Consider the following 20016-nt stretch of genomic DNA (forward strand, 5'->3'; position numbering starts at 1 on the left):
TCTTTGGGCAGACTAACTTAAAGTGTTAACTAGACTTGTTTGATACCTTGGTTTTTATAAGTAACCTAAGTTAAAAATAGGTAAATTCATTTTAACATAAGTGGAAATAATCTTCATAAATCTGTTTGTTAGAGGAGACATCTGATTAATTTACAAATTTATATACTAAAACATCAACTAAGTATAAATTCAAGTATTCTTGGCTTCTTGACTTCCATACGGTAACATATATTTGGGTCTATTAAATGTGTTTTTACAAATTGATAAATTTAAAAAAAAAGGTTAAGATTGCTTGTTTCAGGTCTTAACCTAAAAGCAGGGTTGCAAAGAGTTAAAATTCTAACAGGTGTTAATTCTATATGAATACAAAAAGTTTCAGCCATGTTTTAATTAAAGTAATATAAAAAGAGTAAAGTATTTCATCTTATTAAAAAGGAGTAAGATTTGTCCCAGCAGCTCAGGAGGCTGGGGCAGGAGGATCGTGAATTCAAAGCCAGCCTCAGCAAAAGTGAGGCCCTAAGTAACTAAATGAGACCCTGTCCCTAAATAAAATACAAAATAGGGTTGGGGATATGGCTCAGTGGTCAAGTGCCCAAGTTTAATCCCCAGCACCCCCCAAAAATAAAATAAGAGTCAAGGCAAGAGGAAACACAGTAACTTTTTTCTTTTTTTTAAAGAGGGGAACAGGCTGGGTAGATGTAGCTTAGAGGCAGCAGCACTTGCCTAGCATGTAGGAGGCCCTGAGTTTCATCCCCAGCACTGCAACAAGACACACACACACACACACACGTAACCATCAGATTTTGAAATTAAGCACCAAAATAGAGAACAATGATTGAAGAATCTCTTCTGCATGCTTGGAATCCCTCTTTAACTCTCAACAGCTCTTGGGAGTGAGGAGTCACCTCACAAAGAAGTGGGGCCCAGGGCAGGAAACACCAGGTCACAACTTCCAAGATTACCGAGTTCAAGAGTGGCAGGGCTATGTCTGAATACCTGTAGACTTAACATCTACACAGTGATCACAGCCTGGCCTCCTTTTGGAAATAGCACCTACTTTTCCTCAGCAGAATTCACTACCCACCCACCATGGTCAGGAAGCCTTCATGGCTGTCACAGCCAAGGCCAGGTGCTTACTTCATCCACTCCTCCTTAAGGCAGACGAGGCACTGGTCCACTACATCCACAGACAGGTTCTGGTTGGTCAGAGCTGCTTCGATCTTATTCAGGATGGTGGGACCAACTAAGGGTAGAGGCAGAGGAGGCATCAGCACTTCGATGAGGGACAAGCTCGGCCCCACCCCTCTGACAGAAGGCAGCCCCGGCAGTAGCACCCACCTCGGTCAGCAGCCACAGGACTTCCACTAGTCACCACAAACTCATACTTGCTGAGGGACTGGTCGTCCTCGCACCCGAGTGGGTGCAGTGTGGAGCGCATGGCTGTGTGCACCTCCACGACGACTGCGAACTCTGTGGCAATGCAAAACACACTGCCTAGGAAGTGCTGCTTGCTTCTCTCCCTCAACAAGCCCGCCCCCTCCCGCTACTCCATCTTATCTCAGATCCACCAGGAATGCATGGCCAGGGGAAAAGATCTTAGATCAATCAAAACCTTTTAAGAACAGAGTTAAGGGTTAAGTTTTGCTTGTTTAAACTCATAATCTTTTTTATATTATATAATCATAAATTATATCCATTAGTTCACTTCATACTAAGGAGTTCTATGAGGTAGTTCCAGTATTTCCCCATTGCAAGGGAAACTCAGAAGTTCAGAAACTGGTCCAAGGTCACACAGTTAACAGTGGCAAAGAATTTCAAGCTCATCTCAGAAGGTGAAGCTTGTGCTGTCCCCTAGGGGCTCGGGACTTGCCAGGAGTCTACTTGGGGCTATGGAGCAATTGCTCTGTGCCAGGCCTCTTCCATTCAGCCTGTAGGCACAGCAACTGCTTCTCAGACATGCTTAGAAGTCACTGACTTGTCCACAAGGCCAGCCCCAAGCTGACTCCTGCACATCCCCCAGCCAAGGACAAGGGAGGATGACCAGCTTCCTGGTTCTCTGCTCATCAGTGAGGGTGGGGAAGCTAAGAGAGCCCAGGTGCACTCATGATTGGCAAGGAGGATTTCAGCAAGGGAGGACACAACTGGAGAGGACAGGAAACATGACACCACAGTGAAAGAGAAGGCAGTGGCAGAACTCAGACCCCAGAAGGCCCGCTGAATCCCGTGGGCACCAACTTGCCAGGATGACTACCCCTGGCTTCCTGGCTCTGTTGTCCCTCCACCCCAAGGTTTGGGACCTGCTTCCAATCGAGAACCATAACCCAGGAGAGCCGCCCCCCTACTGGGTCATCCAATCCACCCTCAACCACTTCAAAGACAGAAAACAAAAGCCCAAGGTCACTGGGAAAGCTGGTCCTATACTTGGATCCCCACCTCTGAGGAAAGCAGGCAACATCCTCAAATACATGACTGAGATTCAGTTCTATCTTCAGGCCAAGGTATTGGAGCAACCCAGGACTAAAGGAAGGGATGGGCCCCATGTACCTGAAGCCAGCACATGGGAAGGGATCTGCACATTCGGGCTGAGCCCCAGGAAGTTGCACCGGTAAGCTTCCTCGTACTGGCTGCTATATGGGATGATACGGACACAGCCCACAGGCAGCATGGTCTGCAGAGACAACATAACTCAGAACCCACACAGCCAGGATACCCACCACCCCTCTTGTCTCCACTACCCAAACCCCACAGGCCCTCTGCAGTCAAAGTTTCACTACCCAGGGTATCCCTTGGGCCCTTAGCCCACAGGGTGTCTCCCACAAGGCTCCTAACCCCTATCCTGGCCATCATCATATACTGGCTTGTGTAGCTTCTTGCTCTGTGGTATGAATGCTTAGGACACTCAGCCTTCTGGAATGTGTGTGTCTTCTCCCATCCCTTTCTGAGATGGGGTCATACTCATTTCTGCACCCACAGCCCAGGTGGTCAGTAGGCATGCACACTGCCCAAGGATGCACTTGTGTGCATACCCAACCTGCTCTGTTCACGGAAAACACCTGTGTAGAGGTGGTATGTTGGCAGCATGATGCCAGCCAGGTCCCCATTGCTTCTTAGAAGGATCAGGGGTTGGAAGGGGTAGAGATGATAACTATCAATCTATTGGGACAGCCCAGACTCCTTGCACTGGAAATAAAAATGTCAGTATCTGCCGTTTTTAATAGTAAACAGAAAACGCTGGTCCTAGATTTAGGCATGGATGACTCCCAAGGCTTTACACTGAGCAAATGATACATGGTGACACTGACACCTGAAGTCAGACCCAAGGCCAATATGGCCCTATTACACATCATATTAAAAAAAAAAAAAAAAGATGTTCTTACCCGAAGAACTTCGAATGCCGACTGGACCAGGTCCACATCTCGGCTTTTCCAGATCACCTGGTTCCCCATGAGAACGTGCCAGGCCAACATGCGAAAATAGGGAGCACCTAGGACCTGAAACACATCATGCAATACTTTCTGCACATTAACAGAAGTAATATCTCTCTTCTTCTTATGAGCGTTACTTTCTTCATCTGTTTACAAACTTTCTCTGCATAGCAAAGGGGGATGGGGTCGAGGAGAGAAAACTACTTCTCTTCTCAGGGAGGCTGGGTAACCTGTCTGAGGGACTGGGGAGAGGGGAAGCCCCACCTTTGCACCTAAAAGTAAGATTCCAAAGCTCTTACACCTTAAGATATTTCCCTCAATTTTATTTTTAAATATTTGAAGCAAAAGGTGTGAACTTTTTGCAACAGTTTCCTTTCCTCCATAGGCACACTTTTTACTTTGCTGAGCCACTTGGAAATGAGTCAGACACTATGACACATCAGCACCCAGGAAAACCCAGGGCTTCATCCACCTACACAACCCAGATGACACTATACCCAGGAGCACCCAATGGTCAGCCACAGCATGAGATCAGCTTCCTAACCATTTATAGTTGTGATTCTTTTAATCTAGAAGCCAATAGAAGATGAAGATTGTTTTTGATTGTCCTGTCTTTATTCTTTAATCCAAAACAATCCCTCTTCCACCCCACTTTTATCAACTCCCATAATATGGACATTTTAGAAGAAGACAGTCAGTTGTTTTAAGGCTTCTGAGAAGACAAACATGACTTTGAAACAAAACAAAAAAAGAGTCTACCATGGGCTCAGGTTGTGGCTCAGTGGTAGAGCACTTGCCTAGCAAGTGTGAGGCACTGGGTTCAATTCTCAGCACCACATATAAACAAATAAAAAAAAGGTCCATTAACAACTAAAAAAATTTTTAAGAAAGAGTCTACAATAAAACAAGCACCTATATAGCCTCAGAGTACTCCCACCTCCAGTGGAATTCAAGATTCCTTCCTTTAATCCAAGTAAACAATCAACAGCAGTAACTCCTGCCAAATACAGAGTGGGGGATGTGGGAGAGACAAATGGACATTTTTCACCCAGAAGCCCCAGGGGGCATCTGCCATTAAATCACTCTTTTTATTCCATTTTCCAAAACAGAAAGAACTCTCTTCTGGTAAGATTGATGCTCATTACAAAAATACAGAAATACATATAAAGGTGACAACCTGCCCTCCTAACCAAACAATATTCCCCTCATCTTAATAATCTTGTGTGTTACTGTTCTGTGTTCAGTGTGACATACATGTCACCTGATCCATACTGAATTTACTGCTTTCTTGGACTTCACTACATTCTATTGTTTGAACACATCGTAAGTATCATAGTGGTATATTCACGTTAATTCCAATTTTTTCTAAGAATGACCATCATTTCGGACTGGGGATATAGCTCAGTTGGTAGAGTGCTTGCTTCACAAGTACAAGGTCCTGGGTTCAATTCCCAGCACCGCAAAAAAAAAAAAAAAAAAAAAAAAAAAAAGAATGACCATCATTTCAAGCTTCAAAGAGTCTAGGCTTCATATAAACCAGTAATAGTGCTAGTCAATCCCTTTAGAAGATTCTAGAATGACAAGATTGGAGAACCATGGGAAACCAATCACCTAGGTCTTTGTAAACAGATGCCTACAGTGACACTAAAGCAAGCATTGATCCTGTGACTAGTATATCCCAATGCCCACTGGGCCTTCAGTCACCCACCAAGAAGGTTCCTGGTCACCCCTGCTAAGCAGGAAAGCCAGACCCAGAGGACAGAGTATACTAGACAGAGAAGAGTGGGCTCTTCTCCTGAGTCTCTGACTGGAACTCTAACATCTACTGCTTACCTGTCTCATGTGCCGAAGAGACTTGAACACTGACAGCTTTCGGGACTGCCAGCTCCCACAGTCTGAGAGTAAGGATGAATCTGTCGGGCATTTGGTCAGGTCCTGCCCTTCCGCACCTTCTGGAAGCACAGGGGCTTTCTCCTCATCTTCAGCCCCAGAGTTGTCCCAGCTTTCTGACTCCTCTTCTAAGTCTACAGAACAGATGACAAAGGACAGTTACGAAACACACTGCTTTGCTCTGTGATATTTCAGTCCGGGCAACTCCTGGCCATACCACCAAGCTGTCTGTACAGTTATTATCTGGGAGGGTTGGGAGGATAGGAAGGACTCAGTCCTTCTAGTCCTTACTAGGCCCAGGGTCACAACAAGTTTTAGGAGCACTTACTGAAAGACACTGCACTGCTCCCCATCAGTAGGAAAAAAATCAAACCAACGATAAAAATGCTGACAGGGCTTGTTCACTGAGCATGTCCTCTGCCAGTGATTTTTCTAAGGGCTCCACACATTACACTCAGTCCTTCCAACCACCCGAGGTCAGCACTACCGTCCCTGCTTCACAGATGATGACAGAAATTGGCCCTTAAACCAATCCTCATGGCAGCCCACACAAACGAGCAGTGAGACTCAAGGAGAAAAGTGCTTATGAGCAGTAGAACCAGGATTTGAAGCCAGGTCTGACTCCAAAGTGTGCCCAGACCATGCTCAGCCCCTTTGTGACTCAATATAGTCCAAACCATGACAGAGCCCTGCATGCCTGACAGGCTCTCCCAAAAGATTCGGAAGACCTGACTTCTTTGTGCTAATATATCTTTCCAAGAAACAACCTTTCTTGTATGCACTAGCCTGCAAGTCTGTGATCTACAGTAGTAACAAACAGTTCTAAGACCAAGCAATCTACAGGGCTGTAAAGACCACTGCAAGGTTCTGTCTTTCTGAGCATATTCTATTCTCATGGAGACCTCTCTCCACTTGGGACAGTTCACTGGATCCAAGTGTGTGCAGATCCAGTGAGTGACTACTGGGGAAACCTCCAAAGAGCTCCAGCAATTTAGAAGGCTCATTGTTTGCAAACCGATGCAGAAGAAGAATCATTAGTAACAAACCATGTGCAACACACAAGTCCATTCTCCCACCCCAAGGCTGTGGGGAATGGTGGACCCAGAACACCAGAACTCAAACCAGCCCTGTCAGAAAGCTCCGTCAGGATCCAGATCTGTGATCCTGAGCTGGGGCACACTACAACAGATCCTTAGGAAGTCAGATACACAGGACCCTGAGCCCCAGACATGAAGGTTCAAATCAGGAACCTGGGGAAGGCCAGACACCTGAGAGGCTAGGGAAAACTTGGGTCCAACTGAAACAACACCTGGTTCTAAGCAAGGAATAAAACACTTGGCTATCATAAAATAGGGGGGAGAAAACAACCAGTCAATAATTCTCTATAGGCAGCCCTCACTGTGGACTTTTAATCTACCTGGGAAACAGATTTTTTCAAGATACCATCAAGGAAAAGGAGACAGAAAATCACAACAAAACACCAAGATCAAGTGCTGGCTTTGAGGAAGGCTCATCTGGCTTCTTCAGAGTCGAGTCTCCCTTCACCAGCTCCTCCCGCCAGATGGCCAGGAGCCAGTGGCTGCCACAGCCATCATCAGTAAAGGGCCCAGGCAGCAGCACCCAGCCTCACCAGCAAGCTTCTCCATCTGGACCAAGGTGTCCTCTGTTGGTGCACCCTCCAGGAGTTTCTCAGTCAGCCGGCTGCCACATGCTTTCAGAAGCCTAGAAAACACAGTGCCAGCTAAAACACAGGCACTCTTGCTAAAGAAAATACTGGAACCAAAGTTCATTGAGTGCCTTGATCCAATTACCTGTTCACAGAAAACATGGGTCTAAAAGAATGGCTAGCCTGGTGGGTGGTGTATGCCTGTAGTCCCAGAGACTTGGGACTCTGAGGTGGGAGGATCACTTCAGCCCAGGAACTGGAGACTGGCCTGGGCAACAAAGGGAGACCCCTTTGTTCAAAAAATGAAAAAAAAATCATGCTGGATGCTACTGCAAGGACATGCCTGGCCCTATACAGAATACACAGACCATTATGCAAGACATGACCGACTGAGGTCCTTCTTCAAAGGGCACGGGAGCCAGGTGTGGTGGCGTAAGTTCAAGGCCAGCCAACAACTTACTGAGGCACTAAGCAACTCAGCAAGACCCTGTCTCTAGATAAATTTTTTTTTTTTTTTTAAAGTGGGGGCTGGAGATGTGGCTCAGTGGTTAAGCACCTCTGGGTTCAATCTTTGATACAAAAAAAAAGTTGGAGGTCCACCTCAGTAACTTAGCAAAATAAATAAAAATAAAAAAATAAAAAGAGATGGATGGATAATTAATTAAGGGCATGGGAAAACGTGAGGGATGGGTGCCAGTCAGAGGAATCCTTTGTTCTGATCCTAACTCAAAAGTCACCTCTGAGGTACAAGGGAACACCGAACATGGATTATACACTGGATGATACCAAGAAATCAGTCAATATTGTTGGATAGGATACTGGTATTATGGTTATATTTATAGTTGAAATGACAAAACTTTCTTGCTTTAAAAAATAATCAAAAATAAAAGTGAAGGGATAGAATAAAAATGCTGATAACTGCTAAAGTCAAATAGTTGAGGGGGTAAGTTAACTGCATTATTTCCTTTACTTTAATAATAAGAGGAAGATAAAAGATTCTAACTGCTCTCACAACAAACAAAAAGGTAATGCATATCTCAAGTCTGATTTAGTCATTATACAATGGACATCCATCACTGAACAACAGAGATATGTTCTTGAGCAATGCATCATTAGGTGATTTCATCATTACATGAACACCATAAAATGTGCCTATACAAACCAAAGCAGCTATGATGTCATCAGGTGACAATCTATGGGAGCACTGTTTTATGTCCACTGCTGACTAAAATGTCTTTATGTGGCACATAATTCTGTATCAAACATAATGCCATAAATATATATAATTTTTACTTGTCAATTAAAATATTTTTTTAAATACAGGAAGGACTTATGTCAGATGGGTGGACAGATACTTTTTCCCTTTAGCTTGCAGGACCGTGGGAGCTGCACCCCAAGAGCCTCATCCACACCAGGACAAGATTTATACAAGGAGACCCAAAGCTTCAAGCTCATCCTGAACTGGAATAAGTACTGATGGTGGGTGTCTTTGAAAAGAGTGGAACAAATACAAGGATACAATGGAAGGAACAGATACAACCCATGGGCAGGGTTGTATCTAGTAGTTTTCCAATGTGTCCACAAAACTTACTGACCCTCCTTCCTTCAAGTGCTAGAGGTTAATCCCTCCCCTTGACTGGTCTGGGTTTAATGACAGGGCATACATCCAACCAACAGTGAGTGCCAGAAGGGGCAGTACGTACCTGCTAAGCCCAGGCCAGATAGCCTTGCAGATCCCACCCCACTGTCCTGTACCAGTCCCTCTTGAGGGCACCAGTTGCACGTCCACATGGAGAGGAGCTGAGGCCCCCTGCCCACAGCCATCACGCACACACTGCCCCTCCAGGGACACTTTGGAAGTAGCCCCTCCCAACAGGTCTCAACTAACTGTAGCTCTAGCCAAGATGATCTGGGTCAGAAGCACCCAGCTAAGTCACTTCTAAATTCTTGACCCACAGGAGCCATGTAAGATAAAAGTTTTTTGGTTTTTTCATTTTTACTTTTTGGAACTGGGAATTAAACCCAGGGGCTTTTACCACTGAGTTACACCCTGAGTCCTTTATTTTGAGATAGGGTCTGGAAGTTGCTTAGGGCCTCGCTAAGTTGCTGAGGCTAATCCTGAACCTGTGTCCTCCTGCTTCAGCCTCCAGAGTTGCTGGGATTACAGGCATGTGCCATGGCTTATAACATTTTTTTAAAGGGAGGGGATCACTAATTTTTTAATAGAAATTTTTTTTTTTGGTATTATTGAGAAGTGAGGTTCACCTAAATGTGTTTTCTACACACTATGGGGGAGAGGCCCAGAGAATAAGGGCTCCACCAGTCCCATGCACACAGGACCCAACTCTATCAGAAGGCTGCTAAGCAAACTCAGTCAGGATTGTTCTCCCCAATTCACAGATCATCTAAATAATGGTGACTTCTCCTACTCTAGCATCTGCCCAAAACCCCTCAACTCTACATTACCAGGCAAAGGAAGTGTGAAGACATGCCCACAGGTTGTCATCGCTGGTCAAGGAAGTCAGTGAGCGGGCAGCATTGCCATTCCTTTGGTGCAGGAAGGGCGTAAATGCTGTGTTCATCCTCTGGGCTCGCTGTGGGCATCCAAACTGCTCCGCCTCAAACACCTGGAACATGAAGGGACAGGATGGCCTCTTTAATAACCAGTCAGCAGCCAGAACCAGCTGTTCACAGTAGCATCTACCAGTCTTTCTCTCAGACCAACCCACTCTGCCCTCCTTACAGAGCCCAGAATACGTAGGCAGCCTGACATTCTGACACAGAATGGTCGCACCTCCCAAGGAGAGGGACTGGCACAGAACTCCTCCGATCCCTTCTCCTATCCAGCCACTGAGCTCCCTAGGTAGCTGATGGGACTAACAGACAGTCTCTGATGTGCTGGGCAAAGGAAGCTGAGACACAGGGAGGAAGCCAGAACTGAGGAGACCCATGACAGCAGAGCTGGGTGGCGGGGGAGCAGTTGGGAGGGCCAAAAAGTTCTCACACGCCCAACTCTGAAGCCAAGAAACCACAACGTGGGCATGCAGTGGAGCAGGGCCTGGGCTCCCAGCATCCACACAAGCCCAGAAAGACTCCAGCAGTGCCAGCCCCTCCCCCTTCCCTCTCAGACATCACCTTGAGAGCCTTGCCCTGGAGCTCATCAATGATCCCACGGATCTTCCCCAATAGGAAGGGCCAGGAGTTGATGAGGTAAATTCGGTCCATCATGATGGCAATGATGCTATACCAGCGCTGGAAGCCCCTGGCCAAGCTGTCCTTGATGAAGAAAGTGTGACTGAACACAAAACCATGCTGTTCGTCCCCAAAGAAGATGGGACCTTCACGGCCAGGGCACACCTGGAAAAAAACCACAGCAACTAGAGGGATGGTCCTCTCCTTGCCCCAGGGGCACTCCTCCTCAGATTTATCTATCTATCTATCTCTCTGTCTCTTTTTTTTTTTTTTTTTTGCAGTGCTAGGGATCAAACCCAGGGCTGCTCACATGCTAGGCAATTGCTCTACCACTAAGCTACATCCCTAGCCCCTCCTTAGATCTTTCTTTTAGTGTAAATTAGCCAATAATAGCAGAGCAGGAGCAAATAGAGGATGGAAAGACCAGCAGTCATCTACTCTTATGTGCAAACTTTTTTCTTTTTTGGTGTGGGAGACTGGAATCCAAGGCATCATGCATGCTAAGCACATGTTCTACCACTGAGCTATACCCCAGGTTCCAGCAAATTTTCTAGAAGTAACACTGGTTACTATGGAGTGCCAGGGTTCCTAGGTTCATTACTGTCTTCCACCTTGAAGAACTCCTGTATCAATATTCCATCTACCCTTGCCACCTGCTCATCAGGAGTAGACTGAAGAACTGGCAGGTCAAAACTGCCATATGGTTAAATCTGCACCCCCTATTCTTAAAAGTCCTCCAGTACCTTCTGCAAGACACACATATTCTTACATTACGTATAATTCAAGCACATGACACATCTGCCTACTGATAGATGTGCTGCCTGAAATTAGAAGAGGGGAACAGCTGCAGACAGGTACACAAGAATAGTAAGAATCCACAGGGGTGAGGGGGTCTGATTGAGTGAACACAGCACCAGAAAAGTTTAGTAACTGGATCATGAGTTCTTTGTGACAGATAAAAACATAAAAGCTAAGACTCAAGCTAGACAGCAGCAGCCATACTTAGGACCCAATAAGGAGGTTCTAAGAAGCACTTGTTGATCCCTGAAATGTAGAGTGATGACTGAGACAGTCAAAAAGGTGACACTTGATATAGTGCCTACATGTTGTAGAAATCATTCATATCTTAGGAATATGTCCACCATGAGATTTTGAATCTTAAAGTAAAAAGCTAGCACCCATTTAGAAAACTGAGTCCAAGAGGCTAGATATAGCCATGTAGAGCACTTGCCTAGCATGCATGATGACCTGGGTTCCATCCCCAGAATGATGGGGTGGGTTGGAAGAGTCCACCAAAACATATTCTGTGTGTTCCAGGCAACCAAGGTAGGCCATACTTGGTGTCAGTGCAGAAAAGTGAAGAACACCACTTTCCATGTCTAGATCCAAAACTGGCACTGATCCTATGCAGGTGTGAGTTTCTCCAAGACCCCATGCTTGCCTGGTGCTTACCTCGCAGCTCAGGCTCCGCACACAGGCTTGACGGACAATGCTGAAGAGCTGTGGGTGGTTTGGATGTTGGTGACTAACATACTTAATCGAGGTCTCTTTATCGTGGCTGATATAGCCTGGGTGCCCAGCAGCAAGTGACCGGCAGCCCTGTCCGAAAGAAGGAAAAGAAAACCTGTTAGAAGTGGGCAACAAACTGTCTTATTCATATATAGATCTGCATTTAGAAAACACAATCTATTTTTGTAGAAAAATAACTGGCTCCAGCCAGGCATAGTAGAACATGCCTGTAATCTCAGCTACTCAAGAGGTTGAGGCAGGAGGATTACAAATTCAAGACCAGTCTCAGTCCTGTCTCAGAATAAAAAATAAAACGGGCTGGGAGTGTACCTCAATGGTCAAGTGCTCCTAAGTTCAATCCCCAGTACAATACAGACATACATAAAATAACTGGCTCCCAGATCTACTCTTATCTGAATATTTAAATGCCTCCTAAAGAGGAAGGCCTGGACCCAGGACTCACATAGGTTGCCAGAGGCTAGGAATAATGTATTTACTGCTCCGTTTTCATGGAGCAGTGATTATGAAAAGACCTTTGCATGCTTTAATCTTATTCAATCCATAGAGCAACCCTATGAGGTGATTATAGTAAGCCCCATTTTAAAGAAGACAAAACTGAAGCTTAGATGGGAAGTAGTTACTCCAAAGGTCCACAGCCAGGGGGTAGAGCACTTGCCTAGCATGTGCAATGCCCAGCACTACACAAAAAAAGTAACAAACCACCAAGGGTTTACAGTCATACCACTTTTTCAGGTGTTACCAGGTTTCTGTCTTTGGTCCTGAACAAATACCTGGCAGGGGTACTGGCCATAGGCAAGGGACCCAACAGTGATCAAGCAGAAGCAGGACTTCAGAGTGTTAGTATAGCAGCTTGAAAAAGTACCATTCAGATCACCTGCTGCAGGGAGTGGTGCTGAGGCTATGTACCCTGCAGGGGCCACTACCCTGTGCCTGTGTGTAGAAGGGTGCTGAGGCAAGCCTTTCCCAGAGATTCAGGGCTCCAAGGTTGCACCAACCACTGCTCAAGGTCTCTCCAATGACCTGAACCCTCTAAGACTCCTCTCAGAAGGTTCTCCCTAGTTCTGCTCCCTTCTGGATCCCTCAACAGGTCTTTCCAGCAATTCCATACCATCTGCTTCTCAGCAGAATCAAACCAACAAGACTGGATTCCTGTTCCCACTGTAGTGGAGGTCTAACCCCCACCCAATTTCAGGCCTGACCCAGTTCCTCCAATGTGGCCTGTTGAGAGAACTTCAGCTTCACTTCCAGAGATCATATAGCAACACAATAAGGACTATCAGGATCCTAGAGAAGGAAACTCCCGAGGTTGCTAGGCTGAGGAGATCCAAGCCTGGTACAGCTGCAGTATATAAACACAAAGGTAAAGGCTAAGCTTGGGTGGCAACTGTCTGCTGACACAGAATGGGTTAAAAAGCTAAAATAAGTATGAAGGGAAAGAGCCATAGGGCCACAGAGAGAGTTCAGAGAAGCCAATTTGAAAAAAATCCATGAGGTTTGAGCTATCTCCTCTAGGCCTCACCCATGTTCTCCAGATTCTGGATCTCCTTTCCTTCCCACGCCTCCCGCCCATCTCCAGGAGAGAGCAAAACATCCCCTCAAAGACACTTGCCTCACACATGTCCGACTTTTTGGGCCCTGGACTGCTGGATTCTGCGCTGGCCCCCTCAGCTGGGCTGTGGGCACGGACCCGGCTGCTCATCTGGATGCCGCCCTCCTCCTCCTCGGCTTGCTCCCCTTGGCCTGGACTGTCCCCATTCCCGGCACCCTGGGGTAGAGGGGCATGTAGAACTTCCGTGCAAAAGAGAGTGCGGGGACCATGGAGTTCGCAGAAGTGACAGAGGGCAACGATGGCATTCATGGTGCCCTGGAGACAGGCAGAAGTCTGTGGGAGTGGGGACAGTCAGGTGGTTTGCATCTGTTCACATCACAAAACCTCCCCAGTGCCTCAGGTACACCAGGACCACACTGACAGAATTCCCACCCAGTAGAAGCAAGTCACCCACCCAGTTGGCACAGCTGAGCACCTACTCTGTGCCAGTACTGCTCCAGGAACAGGAGATAAGAGCAAGACAGACAGTCCCACCCCAGGGAGCTATGTCAAAGGAGGAAACCATGAATAAACACTTGCACAGGAAAGTAGCAGAGAGCATAGAGAAAAGTACATATCCTTGAGTGACATCTAATGAGGCAACATGTGTTACATTACACACCTTTGGAGTGACACAAAGAAAACACCCCAGGAACCCAAGGAAAAGATCCTTTATCCAGTAGACCAGGCAAGGTATAGGGGCTGTGAGGTTACCCTTGGGAAGCTCATCTCCAAGGGGGACATAGGGAACACCCCTCATTCTCAAGTACACAAAGGCTACAGAGGACATAGTGGAACTCCTAAAGACAGCAGGGTGCAGGAAGGGGCTGGCACGACAAGGCTCCAGTGAGAGTTGGAGGGAGCAGTGCATGTGGGCTGAGAGGCTCTGGAGAAGGGCAGGAGCTGAGGGCCAGAGCTATAGGAAGTTAACTTTGTAGACCTCAAGCCCTGGAAATAGGCCCCAGAATGTATTTTCAGACTGGAAGGGATTTGGTAGGCTCTGATGAGAGGCATGGGAAGATTTGAACTGCATCTGAAAAGGCTCACTCAGGCTGATGTGCAGAAAAGAGAATGCAGGAGCAGGGAGGAAGTGGGGAAGCCAGCCAAGGGGCCCCACTGTCCTGGAGAAGCAATGGGGCATTGGCTAATGGCTGGACAGGTAGGGGGGCAGCAGACAGTAAGCATTTCCAAAGCAGGGCCAGTAGACTGCTAGTGGGGACATGGAACTTGAAGAAAGGAATGTGGAAGATTAGAAGAGGGGCAGACGGAGGGAGGAGGCCCTCTCCCCATGTCATCATTCCCTGGCAGGTGGAGCATGGTTATGACCAAGACTTGGCAAGTCACATGAGCCTACCTGGGTTGCTGAAACTATGAGGGGGCAAAGTAGGGAGATTCAGTCTGAACCTTTGTAGGTGGCTGGGTATGGTGAGTCCTCTGGGGAGGGCAGGTGAGATGGCTATTGATAGTGTCCTCTAAAACTGGTGTCCTGGTGATTCCCTGCTGTGCCCTCTAAGCCAGCCTCATGACTGGCAGTCATGCCCACAGCTTGTGTCTTTAGAATGCCTGCTAACTCTGTGACCTGCCTGATGTCTCTGCAGTCAATTCCCCAGCTGACAGGCTGCTACTGCATCTGTCCTCCTACACTCAAGGTGACACTGGGAATAGCAGTGGCGCAGACAAAACAGGCAGTAGGAGAGGAGCCACAGAGAGTCTAGGAGACAATAGGACACGCAGCTCTTTTGCCTGAGAGCTCCACAAAGATTCCAACTGCACTATCAAATAGAACCAGAACACTCCATGGATCTCTGCCTGGCTCACTCCTTCTCACCACCTCGACCTGCCTGTCTCCACCCAGAGGCCTCCCTACACAGCCCATGCAGCCACCCACCTTTATTCCATCATTCCTCTTCCCCTACTTTTACTCCTAGTACTTCTTGTACCAGGAAGCACAATGTTTGAATATGTTTCCCCCTTAAAAATGAAAGGTCCCTAGAAGTGGAGACTTTGTCTAGTTAACTGTTATATCCCCAGCATCTACTCATAGAAGGCACCAAATTGGATTTAGGAATTATTCACAGAAAGATGACAATTGTGGCCAGAGAAAGTGGAGGTATCCACAGAAGGAGAGGTTCAAGGGTACACCATGGGAAGGCCACAGTCTGAGTGTACTGGCACAGGAACCAAGTGGTCTGAATTCAAAGAAGGGGTTCACAGAACTCAAAACAATGGGGCCAATGACAACAATGGTTTAAGAATTCAATGTGTGGCCAGGTGAAGAGGCACACACCTATAATCTCAACAGCTCAGAAGGCTGAGGCAGGAGGATAGCAAGTTCAAGTCCAGCCTCAGCAATTTAAGAGGCCCTGAGCAACTTAATGAGACACTGCCTCAAAATAAAAAGGGTTGGGGATGTAGCTCAGTGGTCCCCAGAACCACAAAAAAATAATAATAATTCACTGTGGGATTAGAGTGTGGTTCGGTGGTAGAATATGCCTAACATGCGTAAGGCCCTGGATTCCATTCCCAACATTGCAAAAAAAAAAAAAAATTCACCATGGAAGAGAAAAAAGTGACCACTGATAGTAGAATGGATGGGGAAGAAAAAAGGGGAATTAGCACCTAAAGTTAGGGCAGAGACATAACCCTGGAAAAGGAGCCCACATCTTCCTTTGAGGTATAAAGAGACAAGAAATAAGGTTTCTTCCAGCATCAATACTAACCTTATACCTAGCAGAAATACAGAGAATGCAAAGTCTGCACACATGAGTCAGTCATGGCAATGGAAGTCATATTCGAACACCTAATATTTTCTAGGGAAGGAAAAAAAAAAAAAAAAACAGAACTAATTATAAGAGCAGTGGACTTGTAGCATGAAAAAAACATTTGAGAAGCGCAGAGTCAAACCAGGAAGTTGTAAATGAGAATTTGGAGATTCACCTATTTTTATGATTTGGATCTTAAATGTCTCCTGTAGGCCACGTGTTGAAGGCTTAGTCCCTAACTAATGGTTCTGTGAGGGGGCAGTGGAACCCTTGGAAGGTGGGGTCTATTATCAGGAAATTAGATAATTGAGGGCATGCCCTTAAAGGAGATATTGGGACCCCAGTCCCTCCCTCTTTCTCTGCCTCCCAGCTGCCATGAGTGACAGCTCTGAGCTACCACGTGTGCCCACCATGATGTGCAGTTTTGCCACAGGCTCACATCAAAAGGACCAAGTGATCACAGACTAAAACCTTTGAAATGGTAAGCCAACATAAATTTTTCCTCGTAAGTTGATTTTCTCAGGTATTTTGTTACAGAAACAGAAAGCTAATATGCCTGAGATTCTGAATGGTTTAGTAGTCCTCTCACCTTTCTGGGATTTGTTTTGTTTTGTTTTGATACTAGGGATTAAAACCAGGGGAGTTTTATTTATTTATTTATTTTGGAATAGGGTCTCCATAAGTTGCTGAGGGTCTTAAGTTGCTGAAACTGGCCTTGAACTTGCAATCCTCCTGCCTCGGCCTCCTAAGTCACAGATTACAGGAATGTGTCACTGTACCCAGCTCGCCCTCATATTTTGAGCAGTTGGCTGACAGCAAATGACAGTGAAGCTCAAGTTTTAGCTAAAGTTTTACACCTGTAATGCAATACAGGAAAAAGGATTTTCTTAGCTAGGTGCAGTGGCACACACCTATGATCCCAGCAACTTGGGAGGTTAAAGCAGGAAGATCATAAATTCAAGGCCAGCCTGGGCAATTTATTGAGACCTTGTCTCAAAATAAAGAATAAAAAGGGCTGGAGAGTGTAGCTCAGAGGTATAGCACCCCTGAGTTCAATCTCCATTTCTACTAAAAATAAAATAATATGAAGTGAAATAAAAGAAAAAGGATCTCTTTAAATATAACTATTTATATTATTTAAATATCTTTTTAAAATAGAAAATATCTTTAAAATATGAAGTCCAGCCTTTAGTTTTAAGGAGGTTGCTTTGGCAACATACACATCATACCAACTGAGCCCTTCAGACCACAGACCTAGACTTTTCTCTCTCCTCATCCCATTTCCACAGACAATAATGCTAAGCTACTACTTCCCAGCACCCAGGATCAACACAGGCTACTCTTATTATTAGCTTTGTTTTGATGAAAAAGCATTCCTTCCACAAGAGCTCTGAACATACTGATCATGTATGCCACACCCCCAGGCAGCCACTGCAGACAGTAAAGAACACGAGATGACACTTTGCTCTGGAGTCACAAAGATTTACTACTTGGAACTCTAGCCATTAGTAACCAGATCACATCAAATGTTACTTCTTTGAGCACCAACCCAGAGCTGAGAAACAGGGGCCTCTCAGGGTTGACATCGTATATGGCAATTGAATTCTGGGCAGCATGACATGGATTCTTTAATCACTCTCCAATTCCATATCTACCAGATGTTGGCTGAACAAGTCTTCCTTTCCAACAAGCTTTCCAGAACCCAAGGCACAGGCAGAAATCCTCTGCCACCTGACAGTCTCTTCAATCATCATACTTAAAGCAAGTATTCAAATTCCTCAAAGAGGAATGTGCCTGCCCACATCCTCACCCACAACTGGCTGAGCCACCAGCCTGGGCCTAAACAATGATACCCACCCCATCCTTTCATTACATAGTGTGTCCTGGTCTACTGCATCCTTACTTCTTGAGAACTTTTCCTAGGGCTATGGAGGGTTAAAGAGAACTAAGTAGCTAAATAAGGTATTATAAGGGATTTTAATAGTAGCAAACATAAAACTTCTAGAACTATTCCATCATAGGGGAGTCTCATTAGGTCTGAACTGGGATCCCACAAGTGTACAGTGAAAAGATCCACAGGGCATTCCTTCCAGCTCACTCCCAGCCCTACAACTTCTACTGCCTTCACCTGAATTTCCCTTTACAGAGCTCCCTGACATATGACACCACAGAAGAGCAAACACAGTGTCATGTACCACTATTACTCAATTACTTAATGACAACGGTGATAATCTAACGCCTCCAGCACCTGCCTGGCTGTGGCCTTTCTATGCTGTAACAGAAAGTGCCTCCTGCCAGCCTGGGCACAAAGGATGGTGCCAGGTATTCAAGGGCTAGTGGATCAGTACCTTCTGCCCTCTGCCTCCTGTGGCTACCTTGAACCTCAATCCACAAGCCAATCCCTGAGCTAACGAAGAGTTTGTCAATACCTCCCAAACTGGAGATAAGACAAGCCTCAACCCTCAGTGGAGGACGCCAGAAGACCCTACTCGGAATGCCAGTCTGGGAGAAAAGGAAGGAAGACACGATCCTATCGCCCAAATCAGAGGGAAACCAAAACCTGGGTGGGGGGCATTAAGAGTGCAGTCTTACAATAACACTCAATGCGAATAAATCAACGGCACTGAGCGGGGAGCTTTGAACCCGGGTAATCTTCCTGGGGAATGTGCCCACCATCCCTCCATATCTCAGGGTTTCGGCAACGTCTTCCACTCAATTCTAAACCCCCGATCACTCACCTAACTCGAACCAACACAAATTCAGTCATATTGCTCCTCTAGCCGAGGGGGCCGGCCTTTCCCCCGGAGCGGACCCTCACTGCGATCCCCGCCGACACCTGAAAGCGTCCGCCCCGCCCCTGACTAACTGGCTCAGGGTGGTTGTCGCTGAGGGTCCGCGTCCCACAAGAGTGCCGCAAGGGCCACTTCCGACCCCGACCCCACCGGAGGTTTGTCTCCGGCTCCGCCCTCGAGGGAGCTGATCGACTCCGGTGCCACCTCACTCACCCAGAGACCCCGCAGCCCCTGCAGCACCGGCACCGAGCCCGGGGCGCGTGACTTGACCGGGCCATCCCAGCCACTCGGTCCTGCAGTGGGGGAGCTGGAACCTTCCAAGCGCTCCCTGGATCCCAAGATATGAGAGACCCTGCAAAACTAGCCACATTCAGCAATACAGTAAGGGCTCTGCAACTACAAAGTCTTGCCGGTAACAAGGCGCATCTGCTGGACACCTCTTTTTGGCCACCACTCGTCGGCTTCCCCCGCCAAGAAGTATGAAATGGTCCAAACCACTCCGGCTAAGGCTGCTGGAGGAAACCATCTCAAGCGCGGGGGAATGACTAAATTTAAAAAACATTTTAAGAGAGTTTAGGGAAAATATAGCCAGCCTACCACTCTCTGAATATACAGAAAAAAGAATTTCCTGAAAGGTGCCCCTATAATTGAATTTAAACTAGCAACTTTTAAAAAAATTGCCGATGGCACCAGTCTAAACGGTGGAAAGTGGCCTGGCAGGTACCTGGGAGGAGGCCGTCACGTGACACGAGGAAGCACTTAACGCGGGTTGACCTGCGTAATTCCAGACTGGCGAGGAGGGTGTGCGCATGTGCATCACTCACTCACTCTGGCCTCCACTCACCCAAATTAGCAGTGCACCGAAATTTTTCAAAAAATATCAAATAATTGTGGAATAAAATCTTTTTAAGGCCGTGGGTCTGTATTGTTTGGCTACTTGAATTAATTTTAAAGCCGTTACTGCATGACGGTAACACGGTCCTTCCGGCGAAGAGGCGGAGAGAAGAGAATCAGGCCCAGTACAGCCCAGCAATTGGGCGGGTCCTGGGCCACAGCTCTGCCACCTGGTGTGCTCTGAGAGCTTACGCCTCCCTTCCTCCTGTGCATTTTAAGGCCAAACTGCGCCGTGGTTCCAGCAGGATGTCCAGAGTGTGGTCATCAGGAAGTGTTG

At 46.7% G+C, this 20016-nt stretch overlaps 1 protein-coding gene across 10 annotated transcripts in view; it reads right to left on the reverse strand.

Annotated features, from left to right (window-relative positions):
• Window positions 1–19285, reverse strand: part of FLCN (folliculin) — a 31319-nt gene extending 12034 nt beyond the window's left edge. For 2 of the 10 annotated variants that reach the window (XR_013762835.1, XM_079133780.1), the window contains exons 1-12: window positions 18792–19052; window positions 16012–16101; window positions 13313–13585; window positions 11626–11772; window positions 10117–10338; window positions 9448–9608; window positions 6946–7076; window positions 5259–5449; window positions 3378–3491; window positions 2545–2668; window positions 1339–1470; window positions 1138–1243 (exon numbers count right to left, since the gene is read on the reverse strand). Coding sequence is in view for 9 of the 10 variants with exons in the window: in XM_079133780.1 (XP_078989906.1) it covers window positions 1138–1243; window positions 1339–1470; window positions 2545–2668; window positions 3378–3491; window positions 5259–5449; window positions 6946–7076; window positions 9448–9608; window positions 10117–10338; window positions 11626–11772; window positions 13313–13561 (1577 nt within the window). In the remaining variant the exon portion in view is untranslated. The other 8 variants (XM_079133783.1, XM_079133784.1, XM_079133787.1 and 5 more) reach the window with 8 other exon arrangements.
• Between the last annotated feature and the right edge of the window lie 731 nt (window positions 19286–20016).

Source organism: Sciurus vulgaris (assembly GCF_902686455.1).
Source record: "Sciurus vulgaris genome assembly, chromosome: 3".
Classification (NCBI taxonomy): Eukaryota; Metazoa; Chordata; class Mammalia; order Rodentia; family Sciuridae; genus Sciurus; species Sciurus vulgaris.